We start from the raw sequence: 23,347 nt of genomic DNA on the forward strand, positions 1-23,347 counted from the left end.
CCTTTGTGAGTCCCAAGAATTGAGTGCATCTCACAATAAAGTGATCTCCTTTACACAAATCACAGGGATATTGTGCAGGAGGGAATACCTTCTTGGGAGGCTTCTTGAGTGCAGTAGATGAGTTCGTGGCTGGAGATTTAGTTTCCGATGAGTGCGAGTTGGAAACAGCAGCAGCAGAGTATGACGCTGGTTTTCCAGATGAACGTGGTGGTTTGGATGCCTGTTCCACCCGTTCTTGAGCACGAGCACGACTGACTAGAAAGTCATTGAGCACTTTGAGTGATGGGTATTCAGTCGAAGCACCCATTTTGTTCTCCCAGAGCTCCCGGTTGTGTGAGTCCAGTTTAGATATAATCAACTGCGTAAGCAGCGGATTCATATCTGAGTTCAATTGTACCCCGAGTGCGTTGAGTGCGTTGATTACCTCTGAAACGGTGTTCAGAAGGTAATTGAGCTGCTCAGATGAGCGTGAAGTGAGTGCATGCATGTTAAGGAGCTTGTCCAGTTGAGCACCGATGAGTAGGCGAGGGTTGTCATATCTCTCCTTGAGCTGATTCCACGCAGGTACAAATTGGTCGTCGCACATTTGTACACTGGCGAGGCTGAGTGCGGCTTGTCCTTGCAGACAGCTCTTCAGGTACTGAAGACGTTGAACTGGAGCAAGTTCTTGAGCATTTATCACCATTGAGGTGAATGAGTCCCTGAATTCCGGCCAGTTCTCGTAACGCCCATCGAACTTGGGAATTGCGAGTGCTGGCAAATGAGTTGGAGCCCGGGTTGAGTGTATTACAGTTGGAGCAACAGCTGGAACTGGTATTGAGTTGATGAGTGCGATGAGTTTGCCCTTGGCGTTGATATACGACCGATACACCAAATCGTATACTCCGTCCTTGACATATGAGCTCTCCAAGAACTCCTTGGTGCAGGTGAGTGCTAGTGAGTCGTGAGTGAGGTTGAATTGGTGCCATTCACCCTCGAGTAATTCAAGTCGAGACTTGAGTTGAGCTAGTCCGTCGGCAACGGTGAGCATAGCAGCCAGAGTTTCCCAGTCTGAGAAGACTCTAAGCCGTGAGTGCTGGCTGATAACTTTCAGCTCGAGTCCTGGGGAAATCGTCGATTTCCTGGGAGTGCGTTTGAGTTTCTGCCTAGACTGATCTCCCTCGCCGGGGTTCACAGTCTCGGTAGCGCTTGAGTCGCTGAGGACTTGAGTGTCGACGATTTTGATCACTGGAAAGAGGTGTGGGTCCGTGGGGGTACCTTCAGGGACCTCTGAGTGCTCCTGGTCCTTTGGAAGACCCTTCTTCTTCTCTTCATCCCCCATAGTGAGCTCCTTGACCTGTGAATGGGGTTATATGAGTACAGCTGCCCAATGATGATGCTACCGACACAACCAACCAACCATCCGGCTCGAAGGACCATAAAATGTTGTAATATTAATTAAATAAAGACATGCCAGGACTGGTTGGTGGTTGGGATGTTTGAAAAATACGCATATTTAAAAATATAACAATATTTTTATTTGTCACAGCACAAAATATCACTGGGTTGCAAATTAAATAGTTTATTTAATTTATAAATACTGTTAATTGTCTGAGCTCATGAATACGTGAATAATTGAATACAAATTATTGAGTTGAGCTCGAGTAAATAATGAATTAAAAATAATCAAGTTGAGTTTAATTGAACACTGAGTTGAATGCAAAAATGTCATGATAATAAGTAACATGATGTCAGAGGTTACTGAGCGAAGTGAACACATTAATTACTATTTTTAATAGCACTGAATACATAAATATTTTTGTTATTGAGTTTTAATAGTGATGATCACTTAATTGAATTAAATTTAATGAGCTCATGATAAATTACACTGAATTTAATTTATCTGTTGAACACGTGGTAGCATGATAGCAGAGGCTACTGAGCGAAACATAACTTTTATATTAATTAAGAAATTGAGCATAATGATAATTAAATAAATCGTAAAACTGAGTCTTTTAAATTAATTGAGCACTGATAGCAAGTAAATGTTTAATAAATAATGCACCTGTTGCTTTCTCGATGATATAACCTCGTCAGGAACAGGTTGTAGAGCACTGGATTTCTTGATGTTATTTATTAATTATTTTATGAGCTCTGGAGCTCGCGATTATAAAAATAATTATATTTTTATATAGAGTAATGAACTCTGAATGCAGTTAATTGATTACTTTTAATTAGATACTCGAGATGAGCGCAATTTTGAAAGATTATACAAAACACGTGGTGACACTTGAAATTGTATAAACGAATAGGATAATGGCGTCGGTCTTCTTGCCACGAGGCAGGATAAATTCATGCGCATGCGTCGCACAGTGCAAGTCAAGTTCTCATAGATGGACACTAGGCCCCAGTAGGTGCTGCCTCTATTTGCCGGAAGTTCAACTACATTCAAATTTGAATGTAGTTGTGATTACGCAACAATAAAACTATAATAGCTCCTTATATTGATTACTGTAGTAGTGTGATGATGAATTTTTCATTGGGTGATATGGACAGACTTCAAAAAGTCCAAAATAGAGCCTTGAGACTCGTATTAGGAGTTAACAAATACACTCGCGTGATTGATATGCTTGAAACAGTAGGATGGATGAGTATAAGACAAAGAATTGTTTTTAACACCTGTATTTTTATACACAAATTAGCGTTGTATAGGAAACCTAAAACTTTAGCGGAAAAAATTATAAGAATGGAAGATACTCATCATTATTATACTAGATCTAGCTCTAAAATATTGATAAAAAATACAAAGACTCACACTACTGAAAAGTGTCTAACATATAAAGGTTACAAATGGTATAACACCTTGCCAGATAATATAAGGAATGAAAATAGATTAAATTATTTTAGAAGAGAGTTGAAAGAATTTATAAGGAATAATTACTGACCCTTAAATTTGTAAAATTTACTTATCATTTGTGATTGTAAAATATCTGTGATAAATTTGTAAATGACTGATAATAGCCAAAGGCTAAATAAAGATTATTATTATTATTATTATTATTATTATTATTATTATTATTATTATTATAGTAGGGTGTTAGAATTAAGATTTAGATTTATTTTAGAGAAAATTTGCACAGTACAACGTCACTGTATTTAGTATACCTATACATGTATACATGTTTGTATAGTATACAGTTCACTGTTAAGTCCTGTATTCAGTATACCTGGTAATGTTACCTTCCACTACCCCTTGACCCTTAATGAAGTAGTAGGAGTATACTGAGTACTGAGAGTACTGGATGTAACTAATAATTTTACTGTTATAGTTAGTCGAGCCGAAATTCTTCACCATCAAGTGTCGATTGTCCAGATTTAGAGTCATTATATTGCTAATAATTTAACATTATATTTCTGTCAATTTAACATCATTTAATATTGTTTGTGTAGTTTAAATTCAGTGTGTAGCTAATTTGATATTAATTAATATACTTATTTTTCTTTTGTATCAATAAAAAATAATTAAACAATACCTGAGTAGTTATTTCTAACATAGGGATAATAATAATGATTGTGCAAATAGTCTTTGAAATCTACGGACGCGGGTTCGAGTCTCACTTGGAGTCATTTTTTTTTAATAATAATAATAATAATAATAATAATGATAATAATCATCATAATCGTAATGATTAATAAACTATTAATTTATAATATATTAAAATAATAATAAGGTATTATAATATTAATAAAACAATTGTAATTATAATCTATATTTTTTTTTTTTTTTTTTTTTTTTTTTTTTGTGTGATTTTACTATATATACTATATAATCTATATTATTAAGGGAATAAGGAAAATTTTGTTCCCGCCGTATCTATATGATAGAATTAGTTAATGTTATTGAAATTGGTATCATTAGATAGGTATTGACTTGAATTTGTGCCTTTTCATAGTTTAAACTCTTTTTAATTGCCAAGCATTGAGATAGATAGATTTATCTATATCATTCGAATTACATTTAAATAACGCGAGATAAAAGACGATCGTATTTATTCTGTCACTAAATATCACTGAATGTCATTGAATATATAGCTATATTATTTATATCGCGTTACTTATTCTAAAATGAAAGATTTTTATACTCCCTTTTGGTTTTATAGCAAGCTTCTCAAAGCCAAAAAAGTGTGCATAGAAAAAAAAAGGATTCATTGACACAAAAAATGTTTACTCGCCTAAAGAAAATTTTTACTTGCCCCAAAAAATTTTTTGCATTATGAATTGGAAACAAAAATTTATTTAAACTAGAAAAAATTACTTGGTGCAAAGAATTATTTCTTGACCAAAAAAATCTTTTTTCTCCCCAAGACAATTTTTGTATTTAATTAATAATCCATAAAATATCTTGGTGCAAATTAAAATTTTTTGCAGCAAGAAATCTTTTTTTTCTACGTCTTTCATAAATTTAGTAGCGATATTTGGGCAGTCACGTAGTGACTGCGGGTTGCTCGTTATTACTAATATTAATAATATTATTGTATAAGATTCTTCCCAATTCAATAATCGTGATAATATTCGTGGATACTATACACGGAAAGAAATTTTTTTTTAAAATTATCGTTAAATTCACTGTAATCGTGGGACGAATGGCACGACCTAATCATTTGTCGGTAAGTGAGATAATTTTTAACTTTTTTTCAACAAATTTAACGTAGTCTACTGTAAATGTTATTCGGTTTTCGGAAAATTTTATGAAGTCTAACCCCAAAATAAATAAATTTTTCCGTAATTTTTAATTTGGAAACGGTAATAAATAAAAGCGCCGCATTATGTCCCACGATTAATTTGTTTTTTTTTTTAAATTATTAATTTTCCTATTTACCTTTTATGTTATTAATTTAATTTTTTTTTTGCACATCTCATACTCCGAGTGATGGGAGTGAAAATTCACTCTAAATTCACTCCCGCTTATTTACAGTGTGTACATAATAATTTCACATGTGATCGTGAGATTTTATCTCCTCTCCCTTAAATATTCAACCCAATGGACTGTTAATTGTAGAGGCGTGGCTTATAACTCGGTTATGTGAACTTACTAAAGTTCTCGGTTGCATATCGGTTGCGTAGCGTTGCAGTGAGCGCATAAGGCTGGCGAGCGTTAGGTGATAGGTTCGAATCCCGGGGGTTGCGATTTTTCGTCGATTATTTCTTTCTACGGTAATCTTAATTTGGTTAATAGCATAGGTGTAGTTATCCATAGAATCTACTAGATATTCTGTCTCTTTCACAGCCTACCTCCAAAAGTTCCTTGAACTTCAGAAAAAAAAAAGTTCTGCGTAAAAAATTCTACGTAAAAAATTTTTTTTGTATTTGAGTCAAATTTAATTATTTTATCATGTATTTATAATTTGGTAATAATTATGATTTTATAATTATAACAGTGGTGTTGCTTCTAACGTGTTGAAGTGTTTTTAGTTTCTTTATTTTTTTTTTATAATAAATAATTATTATTTTTATTGTTATTGTTATTAATAGTAATATTATTAAAAAAAAAAAAATAAATAAATAATGGGTCTGAGTGGGATTCGAACCCGCACCCTCAGATCTAAAATAATGTTAACATTGTTATTATTATATTTACTATTATGATTATTCAACGTCTGGTTTCGTTGTAAACTTGTTATATTGGTTCCATTAGATACATTTTTTGGTTCCATTAGAATTTTCAAGGCTATCAAATTATTGGAAGAAATGGCCAAAACATAAAAGTTAAGGTCATAATTAAAAGCTTATTAGACAAGCTTTCAGATACTTTTGACGAGTATTGTCTATGAGTATTAGTTTCAAAATTATATGAACTTGAAAGTGGATAAAAACTGATTTTTTCGAAAAATCGTGGAAATATCAAACAGCCATTACTTCTAAACTAATCGAGCGATTTAGCCCATCTTTGAATTTAACCGTGATAATCGCCCATAAAATATCCGTTGAAAATTTCATTAGGATCGGATAAGAATTGTAGACGCAATCGTGTCCTCAAAAGTCGGTTCTATCTCACATATATATATATATTAAGGTGGCCCAAAAACACCGACTATTTTTTTTTTTTTGAGTCCCTTATAAAAATTTGTTGATTCAAGATGTTTAAAGAAGCCTATCCAAAAATCAGCTCGATAGAAAATTTTCAAGAGGTTGCTCACGAATTTTGAAAATATCAAATGTGATCAAAATTCGGATTTTTTTGTTCTAAATTTCTTCTTTCTCGTGGCAGCTATAGTTTATATTTATGAAATCATGACTACGCTGAAAATTTCAGCCCAAAATTAAAATATTTAAACGTCGCTCAAGAATTTTTAATGTTTCCGAGTACTGTCTCTTGGATGTTTTCGAGCGACCCTTGGATATTAATAATAAATCTTCTCAATTTTTTCACCATCAATTCGTATCATAATGAATAACAATACAACCCGAGAAATATAAATAATAAGTTATGTACATACTTTTTTATTTTTTAATTTAATTTTTAGGTTTTTTTGCTTATTCGAAACTTACCCAATATCATTGTTTAATACTGTCCTGTATATTTTCGGTTATGCAAAAGTTATATTTAAGTGAAATGACAATAATTAAGTTATAAAAAAATACAAAAACTAATTCAAAGTATTAGTTACATATTACCAGTTAATATTCAAAATTCTTGAGCGCCGTTTCAATATTTAAATATTGGGCTGAAATTTTCAGCATAGTCATCATTTTATAGATATAAATTATTGCTGCCATGAGGAAGAAAAAATTTAGATACAAAAAATCGAAATTCCAATCATTTTTAATATTTTCAAAATTCGTGAGCGACCTCTTGAAAATTTTTATTCGAGCTGATTTTTGGAGTGGCCTCTTAAAACATCTCAAACCAACAAATTTTCATAAGAGACTTGAAAAAAAAAATAACAGTCGGTTTTTTTGGGCCACCCTAATATATATTTATTTATAAATATACATATATAAATTTTTGAACTCTACTCAACTAATTATGATAGGCTATGACAAAATTCCTTGAAAAATCGACCATGAGAACAAATACAATAATTAGATTTTTAAAAAAATCTACCTATAAAATTATGAATAAAAAAAAAAACAATATGAACTATGTTAGTTCTGTATACTTACTTGTAAAAAACCTCCGAGACAATGCGTCGCATTGGCAAGAACTCCAACTTTGAATTTTTTGAACCGTACTCGAAGGATCCAATCTCGAGGAGTACCACGAAAAGCTCGAAACCGATACCAGCAAGTTAAAGGTTTACCCCAAGTCCCTGAAGTAACAGCTGGACTGGAAACGTCTTCATATATATCGACAGTTTTATTGCAGTGATCTCGTTCTGCTACAAAGAAAGAAAAAAAATAAATAAAATAAAAATTAATTGCCATTTAGTTTGGAAAAATTCAGGATAAGCAATAATGTAAATTTAAAAACAAATAATGAGATCCATTGAAAATAAATTGAATGAAGTATAGTAGCGTTTCATTGTATTGTGGAGAGAAAAGTAAAGTGTCGGAATGTCGTGTAATTCGAAGCGTGACGATGCATGCACGTATACCCAAGTAATAAGACCGACATGATGCAACGAGCACCACATGGAACGTGATGCTGAAAGCCGCTGTCCCCCAAGCACGTTTGCTCTTCAATCGTTTTCTATTTAATTTTTTTATATTTCAAACTTCTGAACTCTTTACTTTTCTTTTTATTTCTCTATTTTTTCAGTACAGCTTGTTTTAAACTTGTTAAGAAATTAAACCGTCAGTAATTTCCAGAGACGTTCATTTCGTGAAGTCGAGTAAGCGAATGAGGTCAGCGTGAAAACCAGAGGTCTTGTTTCCGTTGAAAGAACAGTAAAATAATATATGTAGTATAGCCTTCAAATGTGTAGAGTAACAGTAAGGTGGATGGAAAAAGAAGAACAAAAGAGAATGAGTCCTGGGAGAATTTCGGTAAGAAAGGAATCGATATTCGACCTCTTCGTTACATTGTCAAGCGTCAAGCTAACATAATCTCCCTTTTCCTCCCTCTCTTTTCTGCTGATTAAATGTGAAAACAAAAAAAATTTTTCAATTGGCTGTACGAAAATTGACAGTGAAAAATATAATGACGGATAATGATATTAGTTTAATTATATGAATTCTGACGTATAGTTAATTGGATTAACGTTGATTGGTACTTAGACTATTCTACACATTTAATTATAATCCTGATGGGATGTAGACATTTCATGCCATACAAAAGTCGAGTCAAGAATAACAAGTTGATTGTAAAAATATATATGAAGACAACGATATTAAATTCAGTAGTTACATGCGCGTGGTTAGCAATTTACAAGTCAATTCACAAAGTATTTGAGCGGTAACTATCGAATGGGAATTTCGTCACACGTTTTAAACTACCCGATGAAAAAAGATTTTGTCTAATCATATATGATCATGCATAATTGTCTACATATGATCAGATCCAAAAATTGGCCAGGTCTGATCATACATAACTTGATCTGTTTGTAGATGATCATATATGATTATATACAATCATGCATGAACGAATATAGTCATTTTTAGAATCTCATTTAGAATATCTGTAAATTATTAATTAAGTAGTTTAATTAGGATTTATTGTCTTTATCAATATCAATGTCGGTTGAAATTAAATAAAAAAAAAAAAAAATCTGGGCGTCGGTTGACCCTGCGGGCCAGCCCCAAAACTTCCCGCTGTTTTCGAGCTCAAGGAGCTTGAAAACATCACTGTGAATATATTTTCAAGCTCTTCGAGCTCGAAAATGCTATTACATGGAATCATTTTTAACTTCCCGCTAAGAAAATTGTAAATTTTCAAAAATTCGGGAAGTTATTGGTTTCGGTCCGATTTACGAAAATCGAATTTCCATCAGATGTCGACGTTTCGAGGTCCTAGGAAGCTATCCTGACTAATTTCACGATGATGTCCGAGTGTATGTATGTGTGTACGTACGTACGTACGTACGTACGTACGTACGTATGTACGTACGTACGTATGTATGTATGTAAATATTCATAACTCTTGAACGGATGAACCGATTTTGATCGTTGAGGTGTCATTCGACGCGGCTTGTTAATGTCTTGAGGCCGTAGAAATTTGAACTTAATCGGTAGGGTGCGTTCAGAGATATTTCAAAAATAAAATTTTTTTAAAAATGTTTTATTTGGATAACTTCCAATTTGCTCGATGGATTGATTCCAAAATCTAATCAGCTCTAAAACTCTATAAGCCGCGTCGAATGCCACCTCAACCATCAAAATCGGTTTATTCGTTCAAGAGAAACCGTTGACGAAAGAATTCAAAAAAAATTTTTTCCTTGGTTTTTTTGAAATTTCTCAAAAACGGCTGAATAAATCAATTTCAAAATTCGACCAGCTTTAGAACTTGATAAAACGCGTCGATTGCTACCTCAACCATCAAAATCGGTTAATTCGTTCGCGAGATATCGTGGAAGAAAGAAATGCTAAAAAATGGTTTTTTACAAAACAATGGCATACAAAAGTATTTGCGAGCTCGAAGAGCTCGAAAATATATTCACAATAATGTTTTCGAGCTCAGCGAGCTCGAAAACAGCGGGAAGTTTTGGGGCTGGCCCGCAGGGTCAACTGACAGACCGATTTTTTTATGAGCTTTTCAAGCTCTAACAAGTTACATTCTATGATAGAGTTTGAAAAGTTAAGAATTGAAAATCATTAATGAAGAAGCGGCTTTTAAATTTTTATTATCGATTATGTTCTCTGAAATAAATGTGTTGAGGCAGAAATCAATGTTAGTGATCAAAATCAAGATTTGAATGAGTTTTGACTTAGGTCAGAGCAATAATATATGAAATATCCGAGAAAAACATTAAAGACTGGGTTTTTCAATTTTTTTCTGACAATATGTTTAAAACTAAGGAACAATTTATATGACATTATCTGATGATCGGAAGAAACCATAAAGAGAAAGAGTTGGTATGATTTCAGACACATTTTAGCACATTATATTTTGATTTATCTGGAAAAAATAACATAAAATGTTATTTTTTTAACTTTTCAGCGCCGATATCTTTTGAACTAATCAACCGATTTTGACGTTTGAGGTGGCAATCGGCGCGTTTTCTTGAATTCTAGAGCTGATTAAATTTTGAAATTTATTGGATGAGTCACTTCAAAGATACTCGAAAAAAAAACCATTTTTTAATATTTCTTTCGCCAACGATATCTCTCGAACAAATTAACCGATTGAGATGGTTGAGGTGGCATTCGACGAGGCTTCTAAAGTTCGAGAGCTGATAAGATTTTGAAGTCGTTCGTTTAAGTCGTTTCTGAGAAATCACTAAAAAACTAAAAAAAAAAAATTTTTTTTTTCGTAATTCGCCAATATTTTCGAGTCTGCTTGATCAAATGATCTGAAATTTTCAGGAAAGTTGAGGGCCAACAAGCTCTTTCGATTGCCACCTCAACCATCCGAATCGATTCATTAGTTAAAATTTACAAAGAGTTTACACACACACACACACACACACACACACACACACACACACACACACACACACACACACACACACACACACACACACACACACACACACACACACACACACACACACACACACACACACACACACACACACACATACATACATACACTCGGACATCATTTTGAAAATAGTCAGAATAGCTACCTAGGACCTCAAAACGTCGACATCTGATGAAAACTCGACTTTCGGAAATCGGGGTGAAAACAATAACTTCCCAATTTTTCGAAAATCGTCGATTTTCTTAGCGGGAAGTTAAAAAACTATTAACCATTGACTATTATTTTACTACGAGGTCACCCATCCAATTAATGTCCCACGCCGATGCTGCTTAACTTTGGTTATCGATGGTTCGTAGTCTGATCCTCTAGTCTGTTATACACTTACAATTAAGAAACGTTTATGGCATTACTTAACTCAAATAATCAAATTGATACTTTATGCTTTTAAATTGCTGCCGAAACCTTTGAACATTTTTTAAGTATTGGGGATTTAAGTTTGATTGATAGTTGACAGAATAAAAATTTAATAACATCGATATTAAAAAATTGTCATATATATACCCTTATGAAAAGAAATGATTGAAACGATTAGAAAAAAAAAATTTTAAATACTTTTTAATGCTTTTGAATACTTTGAATACTTTTGAATCGCCCTTCTTATAAGCATTTAACATGCAAATCGTTTCGAATCGTTTTTTTTAATCAGGTTATATATATTAGACTGGGCCAAAAAAATTGACTATTTTTTTTCTCAGCTATATCGAGAATATTATTCAGAATGACAAAAAAAAAAATTCATGAAAGTTTGAGCCCTTAATATTAATTGTAAGAGGTCTATCATCGCTATTTTTAATTTTAATCCATAATTTGATGTTTTACGTCAGAACTGATAAAACATTGGAGTAAAAAATATTCATTTTCACTTATTCTTATGTAAAATTAAATTCCCTACAAAAAAGGTCTCATTGAAAATTTTCGTCAGCCAAGCCCTTTTCGATTTATGAAGCTTAATAAATTGATATGATTTTTCGATTTAACATTTGTACTTTTGAATTTTGTAACTAACGAATCAATAAATATCTAAAAAAGTCCATGACAGATTTTTGAAGGAAATTTAATGCTCTACAATAAAGGTCTCTTAACATTTTTTGCTAAATTCACTCCTTCGAAAGTTATTCAGGTTATTAAAGTCGTTTTGACTCAACTTCGACCTTGAATAACTTTCGAAGGAGTAAATTTAGCAAAAAATGTTAGGAGACCTTTTTTGTAGACCATTAAATTTCCTTCAGAAATCTGTAATGGACTTTTTTTAGATATTTATTGATTCGTCAGTTACAAAATTCAAAAGTACAAATGTTAAATCGAAAAATCATATCAATTTATTAAGCTTCATAAATCGGAAAGGGCTTGTCTGACGAAAGTTTTCAATCAGACCTTTTTTGTAGGGAATTTAATTTTACATAAGAATAAGTGGAAATGAACTTTTTTTACTCCAATGTTTTAGCAGTTCTGACCTAAAACATCAAAGTATGAATTAAAATTAAAAATAGCGATGATAGACCTCTTACAATTAATATTAAGGGCTCAAACTTTCATGAATTTTTTTTTTTGTCATTCTGAATAATATTCTCGATATAGCTAAGAAAAAAAAAATAGTCAATTTTTTTGGCCCAGTCTAATATATTTATATATATTTAAATATTCATAGGTTTCATATCAATGAAATCTGATCAGATTTAATCATACATAGACATATATAGCTACATATAGGTTTATATCAGTCACGTCTGATCAGATCTAATTATATATAGGCCTATATCTAATTATGTATGGGTTTGTATCAATCATGTCTGATTAGATCTAATCATGTATAGACTTATATATGATCATATATGGGGTTGTAACAGCTAGATATGATTATATCTAATTATATATAGACTCATAGATGATCAGATCTGATCATATATAAACTCATATATGGTAATATTTAGAGTTATAACAGCCAGGTATGATTATATCTAATTATATATAGACTCATATATGATCAGACCTGATCATATATAGACTTGTATATGATTATATATGGGGTCATAACAGCCAGGTATGATCAGATCTAACTATATATAGACCTATATATTAAGAGATCTGATCATATATAGACTTATGTATGATTATATATGGGGTCATAACAGCCAGGTATGATCATATCTAATTATACATAGACTCATAGATAATCAGATCTGATCAGATTTAATTATATATAGACATATATAATCAGATCTGATCATATATAGACTTATATATGGGCTTATAACAGCCAGGTATGATCAGATCTAATTATGTATGGGGTCATATATAATTATATATAATTACATATAAGCCCATTTATAATCATGCATGAATATATATTACTTCTGATTATATATAATCATATATGATTAGACAAAATCTTTTTTCATCGGGTATGTTAGAAAGTGCATCATTTTAAATACTTACAGTGCCAACAATGATAAAATTTTATATTAATACAATAATAATGTGACATCATAGGGCAATAATTTAATTTTCTTTTTACTATATTTTGAAACTTTTATTATTGATAATTAAAGTTTGTGGCAAAAAATTAAACACTTCCCGACTAGAAAGTACTGTGGAATCACCCAGAGTATGCATCTGGACCTCATTGGGATCCAATAAGGCATGCCCAATAGGGAAATCCGTATATAAAACCCTATAAAAACCCAACAGGGGAATCCTACTCGAAAATAAATTAAATCATTGTAAGTTTCATCCTATTGGGGCTTGTGAGGGACCTTAGTGGGAAAACCCACCGTGAAAATGAAAAATAATAGTTATTTTTTCCCATTGGGTTTTTTGTGGGACCTAAGTGGGAAGACCCAACGTGAAAATAAAAAATAATAGTCTCTTTTTCCCAGTGAGTTTTGTGTAGGACCTAAGTGGGAAAACCCAACTTAAAAAAAAATTATACAGTCAGTTTTTTCCCATTGGGTTTTATGTGGGACCATAAAGGGAAAACCCAATTTGAGGAAAAATGATTGTGTTCATCCTATTTACGATTATACATAGAAATTGATTACAAAAACTATCTAATTTTTTTCTGTACTCTTCGAATATCAGAAAAAAAAGATTCAACGTATATTTGAGTCCCCAAAAACTTAGTATTTCCTTAAGTAACCCGTTTTGCCCCCCTTTATTTATACAAAGAGTAGGTCGATCATTACATCACGAATTTTTTATGTCTTCATCAGTTATTCTATGGTGTCATAACAAATATACTATTAACATTTATGCGATCATGTACGTGGGTCAGCGCAGTGGATGGCATCAAAGACTTTGAATCGGAAGAATGCAGGTTCGAGTTCAACAGCCACCGGGATTTTTCATTAGTAAATTCATGTACGCTTCCTCTAAGTAATTTCCCTAACAAATTAAATCACATTTCGGATCAACTTGAAATTTTCTTTTTTTTTTTCCGCAACTTAAACCTCAATTCTACCTTAAACATCATAATCGGTCAAGTAGTTCGAATTAATTTCTGTCCAAATACATTGAATTTATCAAGCATAAACGTGAGCAAAACTTTCAAAAACGAACTTTATTGATTATTCTTAATTTCCCGGAGGCTCGGATATTAATTTAAACGTTACTTTTTTCGAGCTCGAAAGACTCAACAATACTTATTTATATAAAAGTAGTTTTGAGCTCAAAGAGCTCGAACCTGTATCGGCAATAATGTTTACGAGCTCCAGGAGCTTGAAAACCACGGGAAGTTTCGGGGCTGGCCCGCAGGGTCAACCGTTTTTCAGATTTTTTTTTCTATAAGAGATTACCATGGTATATAAATAAAAAAATTACAAAAATTTTACTGCAAAATTACAAAAAATTTGTCGATTTCAAACAAAGATAGAAACAAAAAAGTTTTTGTTTTGTCTAAAAGCCACGGAACGTCACAAATGCGGGTCACTAACGATCGATAAATTGACTTTTTTTCTTTGACATTATTTTCTTTTCTGTTCTATTTTGCTCTATCAGCATCTTCCTCTGCCCCCAATAATTTTTTGCTTTAGTCATTTGTTATTTTATTTTTTTTCCTCGCGATGTGGTGCACAATCAGCTATAGTCACTTATTACATAACTTCAGGCTGTGCTAGCAATATAATAAACGCGAGGGGATGAAAAGCGCATCGTATGGATGAACGATAATACCCTACGGGGCATAAAAAAATGTTAATGGAGCGTTGGCTTTCTCTTCAAGTGAAAAATAAAAGTCATTTAACTCTATTTTCATATTTACATTTTTAATTTTCTTACTATCACAATATTATCATTTTCTCCTATTTTATTTAAATTTATATTCATATTGCTGTCACACAAATTATAATTAAAACGATGATTTAATTAGCCAATAAATTTTCCTTCTCATATAACCAATTAAAAACATTTTTTAAAATCAATATTACACAAAATGTGTGCCCAACCGCTGGTAAGGCATTCCATATATTTTGCTATAGCTATTTGTGTATGGGAGTATGTGTTTGTGTGCGTATGCGAGTTTGTAAAACAATTACGTTATTATAGAAATTATATGCGTGAACCAACTGACAAGAATCGTTATAGCATATCGCAATCGACTCACCGTATGCTAAAAGAGCTTCCAATGAAATTTTTATACGAGCAGAATACCGCAATCGTGACAAGAATACACCTGAAAATATCGAAGTAAATACGCTCCATATTGATATATTTTTTTCTTTTGCCGTTTGAATTTCATAATATTTTTATATTAAGTAATTTTTATATTATCGATAGACCGATTTTTTAACTTCCCGATTTTCGAAAATCGAGTTTATCAGATATCGACGTGTTGAGGTCCTAGGAAGCTATTCTGAGTATGTTCAGAATGATATTCGAGCGTGTGTGTGTGTGTGCTCCCGACTAGAAATTTTTGAGTGCACCCACTTGGGACCCTACATTGGGATGTAACGCAGAAACGTACTTGGGCCCCGATCGGGCAATCCCTATAGGCTCCTAATTGAGTAAGACCTACATAATCCCGAACGTACGATCCCTATTAAAAAATCTGGGCATCGGTTGGCCCTGCAGGCCAGTCCCCAAACTTCCCGCTGGTGTCGAGCTCTAAGAGCTCTTCGAGCTCGAAAATACCTTCGTTTCCCTTTTTTTGTGAACTTTTCAAGCTCAAAAGGGTTACGTTTTATGTTAGAGTTTAAAAATTTAGATTCTAAAATAATTAATGAATGAGCGTTTTTTATATTTGTTCACAATTACGTCCAATAATTAGCTCAAAAATAAGTATTTACGTGATACGTTGTATCTATATCATGTAAGAATATCGTGATACGAGCAAACATGACGATTTTTAGGCAGTCACTTCCAATGACTTATATAAACACGATCATATTAGTTTTGAGTAATTTTGTTCAGTAATTATGATGTTATTTAATAAAAAAGCAGATATTGATTAAACATTTATTATTCCGTCGACGATATCTCTTGAACGGATTATCTGATTGGGACGTTCTTGGCAGCAATCGAATGTTTTTATCGAGTTCTAGACCTGACTAGATTTTGGAATTGATCAATTCGATAGTTTCCGAAATATTCACGAATACCGAAAGAAAACCGATTTTTTTCCATTCTTTCGTCGAAGATATCTCTCGAACGGATTATCCGATTGAGAAGGTTGAGGTGGCAATCGGCGCGTTTTATTGAGGTCTAGAGTTAATAAAATTTTGTAAATGATTGGTTCAGTCGTTTCGACGATATTTGCAAAAAAACCGTTTTCTACTATTTCTTTCGTCGACGATATCTTTCGAACGGATTATCTGATTGAGACGTTCTTGGCGGCAATCGGAAGCTTTTTTTGAGTTCTAGAGCTGATTAGATTTTGGAATTGATCGATCCAACAGTTTTCAAAATATTCAAAAAAATTTTTTTTTTTTTCGTATTTCTTAAATCTCTCAGAGTAGCCCACAGAAAGTAGTCAGTTTTACATGGATTTACAAAATCAAATAGAAACACCTTTGATTTTGCTCCAATCGTTTTTTTTCGATACCCAATAGGATATTAATAAATTCTAGAAAGAATCAGAAGACGCTCGCCATTTGTTTATAAATAATAAGCATTTGAAAAAAATGTAAATTGAATAATTTTTTTCTCAGAACCTATTGGTTTTAGGTTTTTGAGGTCCCCAGATAAATTGTAGAGCTTAAAAAGAAGAATATGTTACTTTTTTTTTAATCCCCGTCCGATCAGTAGCACCAAAGTTATAAATAATTGAAATTTCGGCTTATTTTTATAAACAAATGGTGTATCTTTTGAACAAATGATCAGATCGCTCTGAAATTTTAACCACTTATTTGTTACATTGAAATAAACATTTTTTTAAGTTGGTCGGAATTTAAAAAAAAAAATTTGATTTTTTAAAGCCAAAAATGTACTTCAACTTCACGCGACAATATCTTTTGCTCTATTAACTTCCCGGACTTCGGATAGATTAGTAAAAATCAAGAATATTGTTGTTTATAAATTGGCTATTTTCAAAAAAATTATTTCTATAGTCACACCGAGTTATAGCGAGCTGAACGCAATTACGATTTTGGTCCGGCGCGCTCTCGGGAGTAGACTAAGACTAGTAGTGGGGGTAACGGACAGTTGTGCTCAACAAGTAGAGCGGATAGAAAGACAGCAACTGAGCTCCGGCGGAGAACAGTTCAGTTGAGCACAACTGTCCGTTACCCCCACTACTAGTCTTAGTCTACTCCCGAGAGCGCGCCGGACCAAAATCGTAATTGCGTTCAGCTCGCTATAACTCGGTGTGACTATAGAAATAATTTTTTTGAAAATAGCCAATTTATAAACAACAATATTCTTGATTTTTACTAATCTATCCGAAGTCCGGGAAGTTAATAGAGCAAAAGATATTGTCGCGTGAAGTTGAAGTACATTTTTGGCTTTAAAAAATCAAATTTTTTTTTTTAAATTCCGACCAACTTAAAAAAATGTTTATTTCAATGTAACAAATAAGTGGTTAAAATTTCAGAGCGATCTGATCATTTGTTCAAAAGATACACCATTTGTTTATAAAAATAAGCCGAAATTTCAATTATTTATAACTTTGGTGCTACTGATCGGACGGGGATTAAAAAAAAAGTAACATATTCTTCTTTTTAAGCTCTACAATTTATCTGGGGACCTCAAAAACCTAAAACCAATAGGTTCTGAGAAAAAAATTATTCAATTTACATTTTTTTCAAATGCTTATTATTTATAAACAAATGGCGAGCGTCTTCTGATTCTTTCTAGAATTTATTAATATCCTATTGGGTATCGAAAAAAAACGATTGGAGCAAAATCAAAGGTGTTTCTATTTGATTTTGTAAAATTGACTACTTTCTGTGGGCTAGAGTCTATTTGACTAAATGATCTGAAATTTTCAGAAAATCTAAGTTCAGAAGGAATCTTTCGAATGCCGCAAGAACCATCTAAATCGGTTCATTAATCAAAAAGATATGAGAGGTTTACATGCACACACTCACACACACACACATACAAACAGTCATCAGTCTGAAAATGTCAGAATAGCATCCTAGCACCTTCAAACGTCGACATATGATGAAAACCCGATTTTCGAAAATCGGAGTGAAATCAATAACTTTCCGAATTTTTGGAAAATCGTCGGTTTTCTCAGCGGGACGTTAAAAAATCGGTCTATCGGTTGACCCTGCGGGCCAGCCCCGAAACTTCCCGCTGTTTTCAAGCTCCTTGAGCTCGAAAAAATTATTGTAAGTACATTTCCGAGCTCTTCGAGCTCGTAAATACTTTTTTATGCCGTTGTTTTCGAAAAAAACCGTTTTTTACCATTTTTTCTCCGACGATATCTCCCAAACCAAGTGACCGATTAAGACGGTTGAGCCGGCAATCGGTGTGTTTGATTGGGTTCTAGAGCTGATCAGATTCTGAAATTGATTTACCTAGTCGTTTTTGAGAAAGGCCATGTTGGTTTCAAGAAATGTTGGTACTCATAAGATACTTCGATGCTGCAAGTTTCAGATCTTTATCTATTACCGTTTCCGAATAAATCGAAAAATACTACAAATCAGTAAAAATTGTTATTCTCAGCACCTTTGAATCGATTGATCTAAATACCGGATATGTTTTGGGGCATGATGGTAGCTTCTTAGAAAAAAAATATGAGCAATATCTGTTCATGAGAATCTTGAAAAAACGAGGTAATTTTCTTAATTTTAATTTTTAACCATGTTACAATAATGATAAAAATATGAAACTATTTTTTTTTAAATTCCTCATTCAATTTTCGATAAAATTATGAGCTTCGGGAATTTTTCAAAACAGTACTTCATATTAAAAAAAAATTAAAACCGATTTATTGCTCAAAAATCGATTTCTTTTTATAATTTCACTCTTGAAATGATAAAATACAGAACTTTTGCGATTACCGTACTAGTAAAAACAACAGAATAAATTAGGGACACTCATTTAAAAATAATTGTTCTATATATATTGAACTCTAATCATTATTATAAACTTGATTTACAACTATAATGATTAAATCAGTATAAAATACGATTGTTTATTTAATTCACCCGATGAAAAAAGATTTTGTCTAATCATATATGATTATATATGTTCATATACAGGGTGATCCAGAATTACTTTCACAGCGAGAAAATTTAGATAGAGGAGGTGATTCTAAGCATGAAGTTCCTTTGCCACTTTTGAAAATTGTGAGTAGTTTTTGAGTTATGCAACATTTTAATTGACCAATCATATGTGAGAACTGGAATTTAAAAAAAAATAAAAAAGAATAAACATTAAGTTTGGCAACGACGCAATTATTAACTTCAAGTCATACATAAATTTTTGATTTTAAAAAGTTCGAATTTCGCAAAAGTTTGAAGAACGAAAACAAAACACGCAATCGCAACCTCAAATATACTCTTATCATACATTTTTTAAATTTACTTACTGAGAATTGTAAATAATAATCATGCTTTCATCATTAGAGTCAGGACCACGAATAATTAAAGCACAATTATGTTTTTGCGGCATTCCACGCTAAATCGATCACTTTTGAAACAAACCCTTTCTGATTTCACAGATCATTTTTTTTTATTTTCTATCTCACTAAAGGCGTTCCTCATAATTAATTAAAATTATCTTACCCAATCAAAAAAAAAAGTTACGAATTTTTGAAAAAAATTTTTCTTTCATTTTCAAAATTCCAATACTTTGGCAAAAATAGACGTATCGGGACGTTGTTTTTTTTTACATTTTGTCTTAAATATTGTCTTAGTTTCAGTTTTGGAAATTAAATTACTGTCAGTCTTGAATTTCGTGTCATTAGCAGTGGTAATTTTTTTTTACTTTATATCTTGAATTTTGTAATACTTTTTGTCTTGAATTTCAGTAGTGAATTTTCTTCACTTTCTTGTCTTGAATATTGTTTTACTATTTTTCTTAAATGTTGACTTACGGTTTGTCTGAAGTTTCGTCTTAAATTGTATCTTAACATTTGTCTTGAATTTTGTCTTAGTTCTTGTATTGAATGTTGTCTTACTTTTTGTTTTGAATTTCGTCTTACTTTTTGTCGTGAATTTTGTCTTACTCTTTGTCTTGAGTTTTTGTTTTACTTTTTGTCTTGAATGTTGTCTTACTTTTTGTCTTGAATTTTGTCTTACTTTTTGTCTTGAGTTTTTGTTTTACTTTTTGTCTTGAATGTTGTCTTACTTTTTGTCTTGAATTTTGTCTTACTTTTTGTCTTGAATGTTGTCTTACTTTTTGTCTTGAATGTTGTCTTACTTTTTGTCTTGAATGTCGTCTTACTTTTTGTCTTGAATGTTGTCTTACTTTTTGTCTTGAATTCCGTCTTACTTATTGTCGTGAATTTTGTCTTGAATTTTTGTCTTACTTTTTGTCTCTGAAAGTAAGACGAAATTCAAAACAAAAAGTAAGACAACATTCAATACAAGAACTAAGACAAAATTCAAGACAAATGTTAAGATACAATTTAAGACGAAACTTCAGACAAACCGTAAGTCAAAATTTAAGAAAAATAGTAAAACAATATTCAAGACAAGAAAGTGAAGAAAATTCACTACTGAAATTCAAGACAAAAAGTATTACAAAATTCAAGATATAAAGTAAAAAAAAATTACCACTGCTAATGACACGAAATTCAAGACTGACAGTAATTTAATTTCCAAAACTGAAACTAAGACAATATTTAAGACAAAATGTAAAAAAAAACAACGTCCCGATACGTCTATTTTTGCCAAAGTATTGGAATTTTGAAAATGAAAGAAAAATTTTTTTCAAAAATTCGTAACTTTTTTTTTTGATTGGGTAAGATAATTTTAATTAATTATGAGGAACGCCTTTAGTGAGATAGAAAATAAAAAAAAATGATCTGTGAAATCAGAAAGGGTTTGTTTCAAAAGTGATCGATTTAGCGTGGAATGCCGCAAAAACATAATTGTGCTTTAATTATTCGTGGTCCTGACTCTAATGATGAAAGCATGATTATTATTTACAATTCTCAGTAAGTAAATTTAAAAAATGTATGATAAGAGTATATTTGAGGTTGCGATTGCGTGTTTTGTTTTCGTTCTTCAAACTTTTGCGAAATTCGAACTTTTTAAAATCAAAAATTTATGTATGACTTGAAGTTAATAATTGCGTCGTTGCCAAACTTAATGTTTATTCTTTTTTATTTTTTTTTAAATTCCAGTTCTCACATATGATTGGTCAATTAAAATGTTGCATAACTCAAAAACTACTCACAATTTTCAAAAGTGGCAAAGGAACTTCATGCTTAGAATCACCTCCTCTATCTAAATTTTCTCGCTGTGAAAGTAATTCTGGATCACCCTGTATATGATCATAGATGATTATAGATAATCATATATGAAGTTATATATAATCATGCATGATTATATATGGGGTCATATATAATTATAAATAACCCCATACATAATTAGATCTGATTATACCTGGCTGTTATAAGCCCATATATAAGTCTATATATGATCACATCTAATTATATATGAGTCTATGTATAATTAGATATGATCATACATGGCTGTTATAAGCCCATATATAAGTCTATATATGATCAGATCTATTTATATATAAGTCTATATATGATTAGATCTGATCATACCTAGCTGTTATGACCCCATATATAATCATAGACAAGTCTATATATGATCAGATCTGATCATATATGAGTGTATATATAATTAGATATGATCATACATGGCTGTTATAAACCCATATATAATTATGTATAAGTCAATAAATGATTAGATCTGATCAGACATGACTGATACAAACCCATTTGTAATTAGATATAGGCCAATATATAATTAGATCTGATCAGACATGGCTAATATAAATTCATGTATAGTCGTGCATAAGTTTATATATGATTAGACCTGATCAGACATGACTGATATAAACTTATATGCAGTTATATGTGTCTATGTACACTAATGGAAAAAATTAAAGGATTAAAAAAAAATTCCATATGTTTGGGAGATTTTCAACAGGCCCTAACTTTGAGAGAAATGGTCGTACAAGACAATAAAAAAAGGAAATTCTAGCTCTAAGTGTCTACTTTTTGGATTAGAACTTCAAAATTTTTTAGCGTCAGCGGTTTTAGAGTAATCTTAGAAAAACCAGCGACAAAAAAGGGTAAAAACCCTTTTTTGATGCATTTTTAAATTCATGTAACGAAAATTCATGTAAAGGAAAAAATTTTTTTTTCAGAATAGCAATGGCTAATCGTTGAAGGAAATTTATTCAAGTTTTTAAAACCCACCATTAACTTTCTGTGCGATGATTGGTTCCTGAGATATCGATAATCAAAGACAAAAGGATCCTTTTCCATTTGAAGACCGATATCTCGGCGAGAAGTGGACGTATCAAGGTCCATTAAAAAATAAATTAAAGCTGAATAATAAAGGTATCCGATCCTCATAGTGGTTACCCGGGAAAAAATGTTTTTATAAAATTTTACAAAATTTTAGTACTAACATTTTATAAAATTTTATGCTGAAAATGGCCTGGTAAAATTTTATCAAATTTTATAAAGTTTTATCAAATTTTATAAAGTTTTATAAAATTTTATAAAGTTTTATAAAAATTTATAAAATTTTACCAGGCCATTTTCAGTATAAAATTTTGTGAAATTTTATATAATTTTATAAAGTTTTATAAAATGATTTTTTTTTTCCGGGATGGGTCACCCATCCAATTCATGTCCAACCCCGATGCTGCTTAACTTTCGTTATTGAAGAATCGTAGTCTGCTCCGCTCGTCTATTGGTCACTTGTAGCTTAGGGAAATTCGTGGCTGTATTAATGATTACTCATGAATTCTTATCAGCCATATTTCATAGCATTAATTTATAATTATATGTAAAAAAAAGATTTGAATAATTCAACTATCGATTGTTTAAATGGACATAAAATTTTAAAGTTAATTAAATTTATTAATTTTTAATGATTTATATTTTTGAATTAATGGCAAAACCTTTGAACTTTTTCTCGAGTAACGACGATTTAATTTGAATTGCTAGTTGACAAAACAAAAGTTTGAAAACATTAAATTCAAAATTATCACATTATATAATATATATATATAAATATTTACGAGAAAGGGGTGGCGGGGGTAGGCAAAACGAGGTACTTCTAAAATTTTATAAAAAAATTTTTTCTTTTAAATCTA

General features: G+C 31.6%; 1 protein-coding gene across 2 annotated transcripts in view; it reads right to left on the reverse strand.

Moving 5' to 3' along the window:
* Window positions 1-23,347, reverse strand: part of LOC130666399 (uncharacterized) — a 216,985-nt gene that overhangs the window by 122,596 nt on the left and 71,042 nt on the right. The window contains exon 3 of one of the 2 annotated variants that reach the window (XM_057467357.1): window positions 7,144-7,355. In XM_057467357.1, coding sequence (XP_057323340.1) covers window positions 7,144-7,355 — 212 coding nt within the window. Of the gene's footprint in view, window positions 1-7,143; window positions 7,359-23,347 lie in introns of both variants that reach the window. The other variant, XM_057467356.1, reaches the window with a different exon arrangement.

This window comes from Microplitis mediator, chromosome 4 (genome assembly GCF_029852145.1).
Source record: "Microplitis mediator isolate UGA2020A chromosome 4, iyMicMedi2.1, whole genome shotgun sequence".
Classification (NCBI taxonomy): Eukaryota; Metazoa; Arthropoda; class Insecta; order Hymenoptera; family Braconidae; genus Microplitis; species Microplitis mediator.